This window comes from Epinephelus fuscoguttatus, linkage group LG14 (assembly GCF_011397635.1).
Source record: "Epinephelus fuscoguttatus linkage group LG14, E.fuscoguttatus.final_Chr_v1".
Classification (NCBI taxonomy): Eukaryota; Metazoa; Chordata; class Actinopteri; order Perciformes; family Serranidae; genus Epinephelus; species Epinephelus fuscoguttatus.
In genome coordinates this window covers 11,329,240-11,342,147 of record NC_064765.1, presented here as the reverse complement: position 1 = coordinate 11,342,147, position 12,908 = coordinate 11,329,240, and the positions used below count along the sequence as shown (strand labels likewise).

General features: G+C 38.5%; 1 protein-coding gene across 2 annotated transcripts in view; it reads left to right on the top strand.

Annotated features, from left to right (window-relative positions):
* The first annotated feature begins 946 nt into the window (after positions 1-946).
* slc25a21 (solute carrier family 25 member 21) overlaps positions 947-12,908 on the top strand; it is a 130,064-nt gene continuing 118,102 nt past the window's right edge. The window contains exons 1-2 of one of the 2 annotated variants that reach the window (XM_049596527.1): positions 947-1,249; positions 1,372-1,453. In XM_049596527.1, the coding sequence (XP_049452484.1) occupies positions 1,384-1,453 (70 nt within the window). In that variant the 5' untranslated portion in view covers positions 947-1,249; positions 1,372-1,383. Of the gene's footprint in view, positions 1,250-1,371; positions 1,454-3,749; positions 3,885-12,908 lie in introns of those variants that run through there. The other variant, XM_049596528.1, reaches the window with a different exon arrangement.

The window sequence follows — 12,908 nt, the reverse complement described above, 5'->3', positions numbered from 1 at the left end:
ATATTGTCATGTTATAATGTTGTGATCTGTGCTTTGTGTACTATTATTTGCCTGTAGTTACCTAAAAAAGAGGAATACAGGACAGAAAGTAAAAACAAAAAAGGACGATGGCGACGAAAACAAATTAATTTAAGAAAAAAATAGTTGTAATAATAATAATAATAATGATAGTGTTCTGGGATTTTTTTAAAAAATAGATTTTATTTGTGATTTCTTTTTTTTCATTTTAATACAAAAACAGACATAAGGAATACAGTACAAAAGCAAAAATATATATTAATAGTCAATAAAACCTAATGAAATAAATGAAAAAATAGACAACAATAAGACGAAAATAAATTAATAAATAATAATAAATAATAATAATAATGATAAGATAAAGGGTAACACACTGCAAGTTAAAGGAATAAAATTACAGTAAAAGTATATACAAGGTATGCTGAAGACCCTGATTTGACAAACATAAGGAATACAGAACAGATGCAAAATAAATAAATAAAAATACTAGAAATAAATAAATAGGGTAACACACTGTCAGTTAAAGAAAAGAAATTACAATTATAGTATATGCCAGGTTGTACTATGAGTAGTTTGTCCACAGGAAGGCTGAGAAACCCTGATATGTGATTTTTGTTTCAAAATGCTTTACAATGATCGGGTTAGTTTAAGCTTCTAAAAATTTCTCCTGGGAAAAAAAATCCCCCCAGACCCCCTGAAGGCTTGGGTTTCCTAAGGTGCTGACTGAACATGGTCCCCCTAATGGTAAACCAGTGATAAGTGTTCTACTGTACAGTAGCTGTAATGTAAATGTAAAAATAAACAAACAAAAAAAGCAGTCAAATAAAGGTCACTGTTATAATATGAACAGTAAGCATCAGTAATATCGTTAAAAAAAAACACTATATATGTACATTAACGAGAATAAAATGACCTTTGTGCAGCTTCTGTGATTGTTTGCCTTTTATTGATCCGTGCAGAGAGGTCAGGGTTTATCCATTTTTTATTTACAGTATTCCCCACATCACTGCTGTGAGGCAATGGGAGGGTGAAACTGAAGCAGCACTTTTTTGTGTTGGTAATTGATTCCATATTAGCCTAGCCTAGCCTCAGAGCACTCGGAGAGATATCACTGTTGCGCTTTCTCCAGCGTGGGCTGCAGCTACAGGAGCGCAGTAAACTCCAGTGATCACAGTGGGACAGGAGACTACACACAGCAGCCTCACCTCAGAGCAGGAGCAGGGACCGGGAGGTGAGTGTTCACCGGGGCTGGAGCTGCTGTTACACACTCTTATGATAAGATAGGGGCTCATGGTAAGAGTGGAGATAAGTTGTAGCGGGTGTCTCACACACAGGCTGTGTTTCCTCTGTTAGGACACACCAACCATGACAGCCACAAAGCCTCGGAGCATGCTGCGGGAAGCCTCCCATCAGATTATAGCCGGCGGATCAGCAGGTAAACACAAACTCTTGTTTCACTTCTTCTACTTCAACCGATTCTTGTTACGCAACGGTTTATGGAGCGTGCACGTTGCTGGACGTATGTAGCATAGCAACAATGTAACTGATAAGTGCAGTGACGTCGGCCTCGCTCACCTTAGTTCCCACGAGAGCGCACTGACACGTTTCTGGTGTTTGATCGCACATGCGTACATAATCAACAACCGATAAATTTTTCGGAGGGAGCTCCTCGCTCAAAGATGATGCACACGGTGCCAAGATAGTTCACGTGCTGGGAAACCGACTGGTGTGTTCACGGAAGAGCCACTGAGGCAGGAAGTCAGTGTGCGCATGCGTACAGTCAGTCAAGTGACTCTGGAGGCAGGGGCGTGAATATAGACAGTGCACTGGGGCCCATAGAGAGAGTGGGCCCTCCAGAACTGAAGAATGGGCCCCTTTGAGTGATTGCCACATTGAAAATATGCAACTTGTCAAAGAAGAACAATGATTAGATTTAAACCATCCCCTTGAGACCCTGTGTGATCACATGTGGACATCATATGTTGGGTTTACTTGACCTTATACTTAATTCTACTTAACATACAGCTGTTGTCTACGGGGTGCATATGTGTTAATGTGTGTGACCAACATAATAACATGGATGAAGCTAAGGTTTTAAACAAATTGACTACAGCATTTTATTTTCTGTGTTGCATATATTCAAGCAAAACTTGGCTAATACACATGATACATTGCCAGATAACGTTAGCCACTGCATTGGTGTCTGTTACTCATCAGACATGATCTCAGCGAGCAATCACTGATTAAGGTTTAATGCAACTGAACGTGACGTTGACGTTACCTTGTTGTGGCGGGTCCACTCGGTGATTTCGAGCATGCACTCGATGTTTTCTACTTTGATGTTGTACCATTGACGAGCTGTTGTGGTATGCTAACTCTGTTTTGCAATACACTCTGAACTGTTTTTGTTTTAACTTGTAATGATCCCTTTTTTTTAAAATAATTTACCCTTTTTTTAAAATAATTTCTTACTTTCCTCGGTATTTTCTTATCTTATCTGAGGGAGAATACGCACAATACTTAAGTACTTGAACTTTACTTGAGTATTTCCATTTTATGCAACTTTTATTCTTTTACTCCACTGACTTTCAGATGGACACATTGTAGGCTACTTTTTTGTCCACTAACCTACATTTGTCTGACAGCTTTAGTTACCAGGGGTGTGTACTCGAGTCAGACTTATTAATTTAATGGCTTTGGACTCAACTTAAATCTAATGACTTGAATATACTTGATACCTTCTGCCAGGCCAGTTTGGGAAGAGAAAGTTATAGACACTTTTCCAATATGAGATATAATAAAAACAACAAGACAGGACACAAACATACAAACTTCATTCTGTTATGGTAGGCTGCTGGTTAATAGTGCTATATACTATGACAGTACAATGTCAGCATTACTTTGTTATGATTAAGTTCAGTTTCACTTTCTGAATTATTTTTTAAAGCATTCGTGATTTTTGTCAATTTATTGTGTTGATTTAATGTTTGTTGTTAAAATAAATTTAGCAAAGAGCACATTATGATTTGTTTAGGAGTTAAATCTCAAAGTTTAGTACTTTGGAATTGTCAGTCTTTGCACTGGGACTTGAGTGCAGAGACATGAGACTTACTTGTGGCTTGGTCCCACCTCTGTTAGTTACTAAATGCAAAGCTTTATCACCATATGCACAAAGAAGAAGTGGCCCTTGCATGTTTTTCATTCCTATATATTGTACATCCCTTAAATGGGATACAGGTCTACTATCACCAAGTATTGTATCTAAGTAGTATTTAGAGTTACTTGTACTTGAGTATATCTATTTTCTGCAGCTTTATACTTCTGCATCACTACATTTCAGAGGCAAATATTGTGCTTTTTACTATTTATCTGGCTGCTTAGTTACCTCTCAGATTACAGTTTCTATAATCTTCCTGTCCAGTGAAAATCATGTGTATGTAAACTGTAGGACGAAGCATTCCTTTTTGTGTTGAAAACATTCCCTTTCTTCTTAAGCTGAAGAAACTCTCTGACGCTATAATGAGTTGACTTTTCACAAATACACGGTACTTATAGAGAATGGCTGACGTTGATTAAAGTCATTATAAACCACTTAATAATACACAGTATGAAATATCACCAGCATGCTGCAGTTTAGGTTCTGGCCACCGGTGGCAGCACTGAGCGCAGCAGCTCCCCGGTCCTTAAGTGAGGAAGAAATCGCGCGACACGGAGGCGCCATATTTGATGATTTATTTTAACCGTAATTAGAAGTTTACGGAAGTCACCCCTTCTGTTGTTGGATTAATTGTGTGTTTTATGACGTTACGTCTGCTTGACAAAGTTTTTAACTCCACACAAGTCGCCAAAATATCGCCTTGAACCCGGTGAGTTCATACTTTAAATAACTTAATCCTAACGGTTTCTGTTAACGGCTGAGTGTCTGATAAGTTGACGGAGCACCGGCTGTATGCTAACGTCATAAATTAGCTTAATGAGAATGACATTTTTCACCTGTGTCGACTGTGCAGTGATTTTAGTTCTATATTTCGCAGGATATTGAACTTATGACGAATTTTTCACGATGAAACTACAGCTGCAATGTGTCCCATCACTTTAATACGTAATTTTAGTGGCCTAACGTTAACATTACAAGATTGATAGCCATATTCATACTGAACGTTAAGTAGGTGTTGGTGGGAAATAATCCTAAAAATATACAGCCAAAAATCTTTTCTTAGCATTAAGGGAAGACGGTGACTCGAATGTAAGCTACAGCCTCAGTTTTGTACCTCTCATGTAATAAATATTTTAACAGATAAGGCTTTGTGAAGTGATGGTTAGCTTAAAATATCGGCTAAGTTACATTGGAGTCAAACTTGGCCTTCCTTTGTCACTTTTTTTCACAGCAGACATTTTGACCTGTCATAGTTGGAAAAGCACATGTAGAATGATAGCATTTGTTTATTTAATTAGCGTTATTTATTTGGATTACCATTAGCCATTACCATGGCAACAGCTACTCTTCCACGAGTCCACAGTAAACATTACATCATAAATCCAACTTAAAATGGTACAAAAGAAAAACAGGAAAACTACAAAAATAACAATGAAACTACTGATGACAATAATTACAACAAGTAGGAGGGGTGACTGAAAAGTTTTGAGCCTCAAGGAAACAAAACAAGATACAGATTTTTCAGTGCTTTTATTTTTTACATAATCCCCCTCAAATGCTACACACTTGCTCCAGCAGTGCTGAAGCGCCTTTATCCCAGTGGAAGAAAGCTCCTCAGATTGGGACCCTACACACACTCTCCCCGCCATGCTTGAATGCTTGTACCCATGCGTTTGACTGTGGCACATGAAGGGCATTGTCATGTCGAGTATTGAGCATATTGTGGTGGATTTGAGATGGACATTCATTTGAGATGAAGACATTTTGATTTTTCAGCAACTCACTGACCACTATTCACTTCAAGAATCTGCAGAAATATGACAAAAAGAGTTTGAAACATGAGCATGGTTAATGATAATAAGAAAAAAGGTGGTAGAGTATAAAAAATGTAATTTGGCTTGCCTAGCTACTCATTTTCAGGGTTAGGCTCAAAACCTTTCAGTCACCCCTCATATTCTCACCATATCTAAAATGTCAGTAAGACATGTGATACAGCTCAAAAGCAATAGTAGTACTTTGAAAATCAACGTATACAGTGATTGAGAAAATGAAAAGACAAGGAGAGCTCCTCATTAATAAGATAAGACAACCCTTCATTCGTCACACAGCAGGGACATTTGCAACATTATAGCAGCAAAAGGAGAGTGCAAACAGGAAGCATCAGTAGAAATAAAATACAAAGCAATATATAAATACGTGTAATAAGTAAACTGTAAAAAAAGAGCAGTACAATAAGCAAACAGTATAAATCACAAAGCAATATAATAAGGAAGCATCAAAAAGAAGCAGAATATAATAGAGACAGACGGAATGACTGATTTTACATTATTGACCGATGGAAATGTAGATATTGCGCAGGAGTGATGATTCATTGTCTATAGTTTTAGCATTTATGGTCTAATGGGAACAGTGCTGGTTGTATAATCTGACAGCAGCAGGAATGTAGGACCTGCTGCAGTATCTCTCCTTCAAACACCGCAGGTGAAGCAGCCTGTCACTGAAGGAGCTCCTACTACCTCTACTGGGTTGAGAAAGCATCCCAGGACAGAGCTGGCCTTCAATAATGATTATAGTCAGATGATATGTAATGAAACATGTCCTGTTTGAGAGGGGGTGGTGCTCTGTGCCATCAGGTATATATTTAACCTCTTTACAATAGTTGCACTTGTTGAATATGTAATGTCCGATGGCAAACCATCCCATTATATTACCTTTCATTAGTTTTCAAAACAGGAAGTGGAATTTTTTTTTTTTTGTTGCATACCTAGTATTAATGTTCTAATCATCATTACTATAGGAAAGTTGATGGTAAAGGCTGTTTGGGATTTTAGGCAATGAATATATGTCATAAAACAGAGCAGAGAAATAAACATCTTGTACTTCAACAGGTGATGTGCATTCTGAACATTAATGACGTCTCACTTCCATTAGGTGTCCTAGTAAGCTATTCAAGTAAACCAGCATGCGCAATACCAGGACCTCCCCTAAGTGGAAAGCAGCTGTCATTAATGTTATTGAATACATCTGTGCTTTTCCAACTAGGACATCTCAAAATGTCTGCTGTGAAAAAGGTCTATTAAATACAAATCACAGACTGACATAGGGAGTGCTGGGGGCATGAACTGGACTAGCTGTAAACAAGAGTACACGCTGTTCCAGACAGGAACAGATGTCCTGTCCAACCAGGAAGTGAGCTGAAGTTAACCCTCTTGTCTCTGTGCTCTCCTTTACTCTTTTAACCTTCACAAAAATCATCTGTTCCCTCCACATTGTCTGTAGTGAGGTAACATTGCGTAACATGGCAGACATGTTGCCAACTCGTGTTTGCTGACGGGCAAAGTGGAGACAGCTGCTGAAAAAGAATATTTTGATGATTAGCGTTGATACGAGATGAGGTGGAGGTGGAAACCCACCAAATGTTTTCATCCTAGTTTTACAATAACTTAGAGAGTAGTCTTCAAAATGAGACTCGTGGAAGTCACATGAATATGGCTGTAGAGCTGAAAAAAACATGAATTAAGCTTATCTTGATTTGTGAATGGAGTTTTAGTTGCAGTGCCAGAGAGATTTACATCCTCCAAGGGTATTTCCTCCATGTAACCTGCTACCATAATAGATAACACACCCAAATGCCACAATAATTACAAGATCATTGAGCCAAAGGATGGCTCGCCAGTCAATACACTCCCTTTGCATTACTGTAAACAAAATAAATATGCGGAAAGAGCTATAGCAAACAGATAAACTCCCTGCAGATTAAAGTAGTAGTGGACTGACTTGTAATTTAGGGAAAGTGGATGTTCATTGTTGCATTACTCTGTCTGCTCTGTCTCATATTAAAGAATTATCAGTTGCAGTGTCACAGAAAGTGGTAACAGCAGGAGGAAGTCAATTGCATGAAAAGCTGATGATTTCTTCTTTTTGTCACGCATGTTATATAAAAGCAAAACCCAAGTCAAGATTGGTAGTTAATAATTATTTACATTGCTCAAGTCTCTGAGCAAGGTTCTGCAAAAATGAGTCTGTAAGAGGGGCGTTTCCAAAAATATAACTCTTTCTGCTGTTGTTAAAGGTTGTGCAGGTGTCCTGTGTTAAAGGCGTTTTATGGGTAGTGATAATGAATGACAGTGAATGAGTAATCATTCATGCTACATAAACAGTTACTGGGAAAATGAAGTCTCTGTTCTCTGTTGCTCTGCATGTGCAGCTCAGCGACCAGCAGTCCAGGGTTGTGGTGGTGTGTGTGTTTTTGTGGAATGAATGGGATGTACTGACATGATGTGGCTGCTCAGTAAAAACTGGTTGTTGCGTAAATTGTTACGCAATCTAAACTGAGAATACAAAATCAGTCTTGTAGGAAGGGTGTCTTACAAGTTTGTTTTATTCATAAAAGCCTTGTTGTGCTTTTGTGACAGTTTGTCAACACTATTTTATGTGATCCTCAACGTGAATTTTCCGTATCATGTTCTGCTCGTCCCGTCATCTAGCTGCTGTCGCCAGTTTGTAGTCTGCCGCTAATTGTTCAGTGCAGAAAATAAGTCGAATATAATGTTCCTGTCTTGGTTATTTGTGAAAAACAAGTCATACAAAGCTATCAAACAAGCAAGACTGTGAAGCGATTATCAGTGTAGACTGTCTCTTCATGGTGTCAGTTTTTCTTCCTCTAACCGAACAGGCCAACATCTGTAAACAATAAGGAACACAAAACTCTTTCCTCATGTTTTTATTCCTGGTGTTGGTGCTGTGCTCACTCACCACGTTGATCATCAACGCGGAAGGGTGTTTTTTGTCCGTCTGTCCACACTGTCCAGAGTCTTTAGCAAAGTCTTTCTATTGTCGGGATCTATTGTTTTTGCATATTCTGAAATCACAATAATACATATTAAATCCTAATTTAAGAGATGGCTAAAATTACTTTTTTAAAAAATGTTTTATCAAATTTTTGCTTGTTCATGTGAGCCTCTTTAAATATAGTAACATTGTTAGTGGTATAGTTTATTTTTTCATGTTTAAATTTCACTTTACAAACAGCTAAATATGCGTTTTTATAGCACCATTGCACAAAATGACTAATCCACAGAAGTGACTCAACAAGTGACTCTCTGTACTCGGCTTGTGGCCAACAATTTGTTCTCTTCCCTCTTTATACCAACAGATTTTCAGTCTTGAATCTTAAAGAATTTCCTGTGTTTCTCGTACCTACCCTCCACTACATTTATTTATTTATTTTACGCTTACTTGTGTCTGTCCCAAAAATGTGGATGTTTTTGTGTTGCAGTCTGCTGTTAAAGGAGAGTTTCACATCATGTCATTGTTGTTGCAGTTCCTGTGGTTACTGATAGAGGTTGGTAGAAGTCCTCTGTCACTTGAGTGAATGTTTTAGTCCGTAAGTGTCATTATCTTCTTACAATCTGTCGGAGCCAGTAGAAATGAGTGTGACACCCACTGCTCAGTCCACTCAGTCCTCTCTCTTGCTCTTAAAGTTAATGGCGTGATCTTTTTTACGGCTCCAGAAAATCACACAATTTCAAAAGTGTCTCTAAACAGCTTGTGCAGTATATTCCAGGTGTTTTACAGTGGAATGATTTTGGTTCCAGAAGTCCAATATTTACCTCATTTATGCCAACACTTTGCTCACACACAATGGTTTATTGAAGAAGGAACCAACAGTGGCTTCCAGCAGTAGTAAATGCAATGTTCTGGCTTTTCGTTTGCCAAATTTTAAGCTTTATATATGTATTTATTTTTGGAGCTGTGCAAAGGTGGCTCCATTACCATCATTAGTAGAAGGTGAGGACCCTGATCGGCTATTGAGTTTTTTTATGTTGGTCATTTGAACTTTAGCTGATTTAAAAATATTGTGTGATGTAATTTAAATTGGCAGTGAACACTTCTTTTCATTCTGTCAACTAATTATAAAGGACTCCTGATGTGACTTGTCTCAGGTGATGTTTTTATGACAAGCGAGGTGTCATAGTACTCTGGCATTGTTGCTTGTCCCTCCCTGTTTACACCTCACAATCCCCCTGGGTCTGACAACCTGCTGTCCTGAACCTCCAACCAAAGGCTGAGGGGCTCTCGTCCATCCTCACCAAGAATGATGGGACAGAGGTTTTCACCCTGAGCAGAATGACCTCAGTGTTTTTCCTCACCTCCACTCTACCTACACTTTTTCATTCTGATTAAGTTTTAACAACAGTAAACCAACACCTCTTTTATAGATGGAGACAGACCGGTGTTAATTTATGACTGAGCCAGTTGTAGAGTCTAAAAATAAAATGTGAATGAAGTAGAAAAAGCTGTATTTTTGTGCAGTTTGACATCCTGTGGTGCGAGCAGGCAACAGTCATTTTTATTTTGTGATATTAATATACATGTTTCTGCAATTGTTTTTCGATAAATCTTAAGTCGTTTTTTTTTTTTTTTTTTGTTGGCAAAAAATTGCACATTCTTAAGTCCCAGTTTCTTAAATGTTAGGATTTGCTTTTATCACTAGCAGCGACAGTGGGGATGACATTGTTTGCACCTGGTGATTGTGTGTGACACATTATTGCAAGATGTGTTCCTGGTATTCTATATTCTACCATTATGTCAGTCTGTCTGTTGAGAGATTTTTTTACAACTGTGCAAGATGCAGTCATAAAATTTTACAGATGTGTAGTTGAGATCAAAATAAAGGTTGACTTTAAAGGTGTGGTCACAGCAAGAGTGCCAGAAGTAGGGGGGTAGAAAATAGAGAAGGGGCCCTTGGCCCAAATACGTTTTAAGTCGTGGATTGCTGTGTTGCAGCTGGTATGATCCTGTCACAAGATGGTCTCTAATTAATCTTGTGATACTCAGTGGGGTCAGGATAAATTGAAGGGATTCTCAAGATGAAGGTTTACCATGTAAATTTGCACCCTTCTTTCAGATCGTTGCCTTTTTATGTCATATTTGATAGCTAGCTCTTTGGGTTTTGTAAGTGTATCAAATGTGCCTATGAGTAGTTAAGAGGTTGACTTGGGTGACTTGTATCGAAGAAGAAGAAGAAGAAGAAGAAGGTGTACTTTATATTTACAGATATAGTTGATGCTTAATTCACACACATGCACAAACTGGACCTATACATGCATTGAATGGAGAGATGTTAGAGTGAGGGCAGCTAAGCAGTTGGGGGTTCGGTGCCTTGCTCAGGGGCACCTCAGCAGTGCTTTAGGAGGCAGACTAGCACCTCTCCAGCTACCAGTCCACGCTCCATACTTGGTCTGTACAGGGACTTAACCGGTGACCCTCTGGTTCCCAACCTAGGTCCCCGATGGACTGAGCTACTGCCACCCAAAAATTGTCTAATGGAATTGTACACTGAATATCTTTAGGTCCTACAGTGTTGTTGGGACAAAACAAGCTGTTTGATAACATTTAAGGCTTCGGGAAATTGTCATAGCCATTGTCACTATTTTTCTTTTTACATTTTATGGTCCAAATTCCAATCAGTTAACTGAGAAAATTATCAGAAGGTTAAACGATAGTGGACAGAATTGTTCATTGCAGTTTGTTGGAGTTATTTACATTGAATTGAAGTCTAAATAAACACTGTTGTGCAGTAATAAGTCACATTTTACTCTGCAGTGCAGATGTGTGCTTGAACTTTAGTTCATACTGTAACATCCATTCTTAGTTTGTCCACAAGGTGGTAGTAGTTGCACACTGAATCTCTTTTTATGGTAAAGGGATGTTACAACTTTTTAGGGGTTAGGACTTCTGGATACACAGAGAAGTGATGTATGTGTGCTTTGGAAGGTAGGCAGCTTACTAACTAACTACTAGCTAAGTATTTGTTAAAAAAAATACTCAATGAAATTTATGGTCTGTTATCTAAAGAAAAGTCGATTAAAAGATGGAAGCAGGGGCAGAAAAACGTCATTAAAATAACAGTGTCATAGTGATTAAATACACAGTGAACCAAATTCTAAAAGTCAAAACTTGAAATCTATCTAGTTACATGCACATTGCTGTAATGTTTTCTCTAAGTCCTTTGTTATTTCCTTGGTGGATGCATTTTTTAAAACTCCATGAGTAAATCGATCCGTCTCCAGCAAATGGACTGTGACGACATGAGACAGACGCCCCGCATGTGATTACTGCAGCTCTCCCTCCAGACTGTCAGAGCCTTGCTCAAACTGTGCCGCAGCTCTACGGTTTTAATTGGTTTTAAACAGTGAACCTGAAATCAGTCGGGAAAGAACAAATAAAGCCACTTAGCCTAAATGAAGGAGAGGAAGAAAAGAGGAGAGGGGGGAATCAAATAAATAAAGTCTGTGTGTGTGTGTGTGTGTGTGTGTGTGTGTGTGTGTATGTACATGTACCACTGACAGAGACTGCAGTTAGCAATGAGCGATTCCCGAGTGGCTGCACCAATCACAGTCGAATTAGGCCTAATATTTATTTCCAGAAACAATTGTACATGTTTCAGCGGGGCTTTGATTGAACTCCCGGTGGACATGTTGTAGACAGATGTTTAGATGACCTCATGTTTGAAGTAATGTTGATTCTGGATGGGGTGCTTCTTGGCCCGTTCCTCTAAATCAGCTCCCTCTGCCTCCCTTTTTTCCCTCCCCTCAGTCTGGGAGGGCATGCAAAGACTCACGTCCTTCATATTTAATGTGTGCTTTGGCTCGCATTAAATAGCGTCCATTTACATTTTTTTGTTCCATCTTTGACAGACAGATGTCCATGCACGGGGGTCGTGGATGGCTTGGTTAAAATGAGCCATGATAGTGCTGAAGGATGGCTACTTAACCGGACACATCTGTCTTTTGTTCTCAGTGCTTCTCTTCATTCGTGTCAGTTTCAGAACAAGGCCAGGATTTACCATCAAGGCAACGTTTCTGACAAGCTTGTAAACATGAGAAGAAACTGCATTGATTATTTGAACTGATAATATGATCTCAGCCATTATTTTGAGAGCACTTCTCCTATATGAATAAATTGCATGCTGCAGGGTGTACAGGTTATAATGAGAGTAACCCCTCATTTAAAGCGGAGAAAAGGCAACACACCAACATTCCTAAAACAAACACTAAAGATTTATTATCTCCGTCAACTAATTACCGTCTCCGAAATGTGAATGATCGCAATGTCATAAGAAATTAGTTGAACGCAAACAGGCATTAAGTCTAATGGTAGTTTAATTATTGCACTGCAAATCTCGAGCATCCTGAAATAGACTGTGTGAACCCAAAAGGTGAGCTGGCGCAACAATACTGATGATAAAATAATGAATGCTTTTGCACAACAAAAGACGTTTTACATGAGTGACATAATAAATGATCAGGCCTGAATTATTCATGATAGCTCAAATTTAATTTCTGTTCTGTTAGGATCGGGTCTTAGTTTTGCTGGCACTCAAAATACTATTGTAATTAATTTTATAAATATACCTGAGCAAATCATCAACTGGTAATAGAGGCAAAAATGCCATGTTGGTGGCTAACCCTAACTAATAAATATAATGATGTATTATTACTTTTGATAACTAAAGTAAATTTTGTTCTACTTATACTTGAGTAAAGATCTGAGTACTTCCACCCCTGGCACTAAACGCACATTATTACCAAGCCCAAGGGAGTATTTATGGCTATTTTTTGTTAGGGACAGATGTTAGTAACCTCAGCTCATGCTTTGGCTTTAAAAGACTTGGGTCGTGTGCCATTTGGCCGACATCCTGCGGTACAATCAGCGTAGCTAATGACTG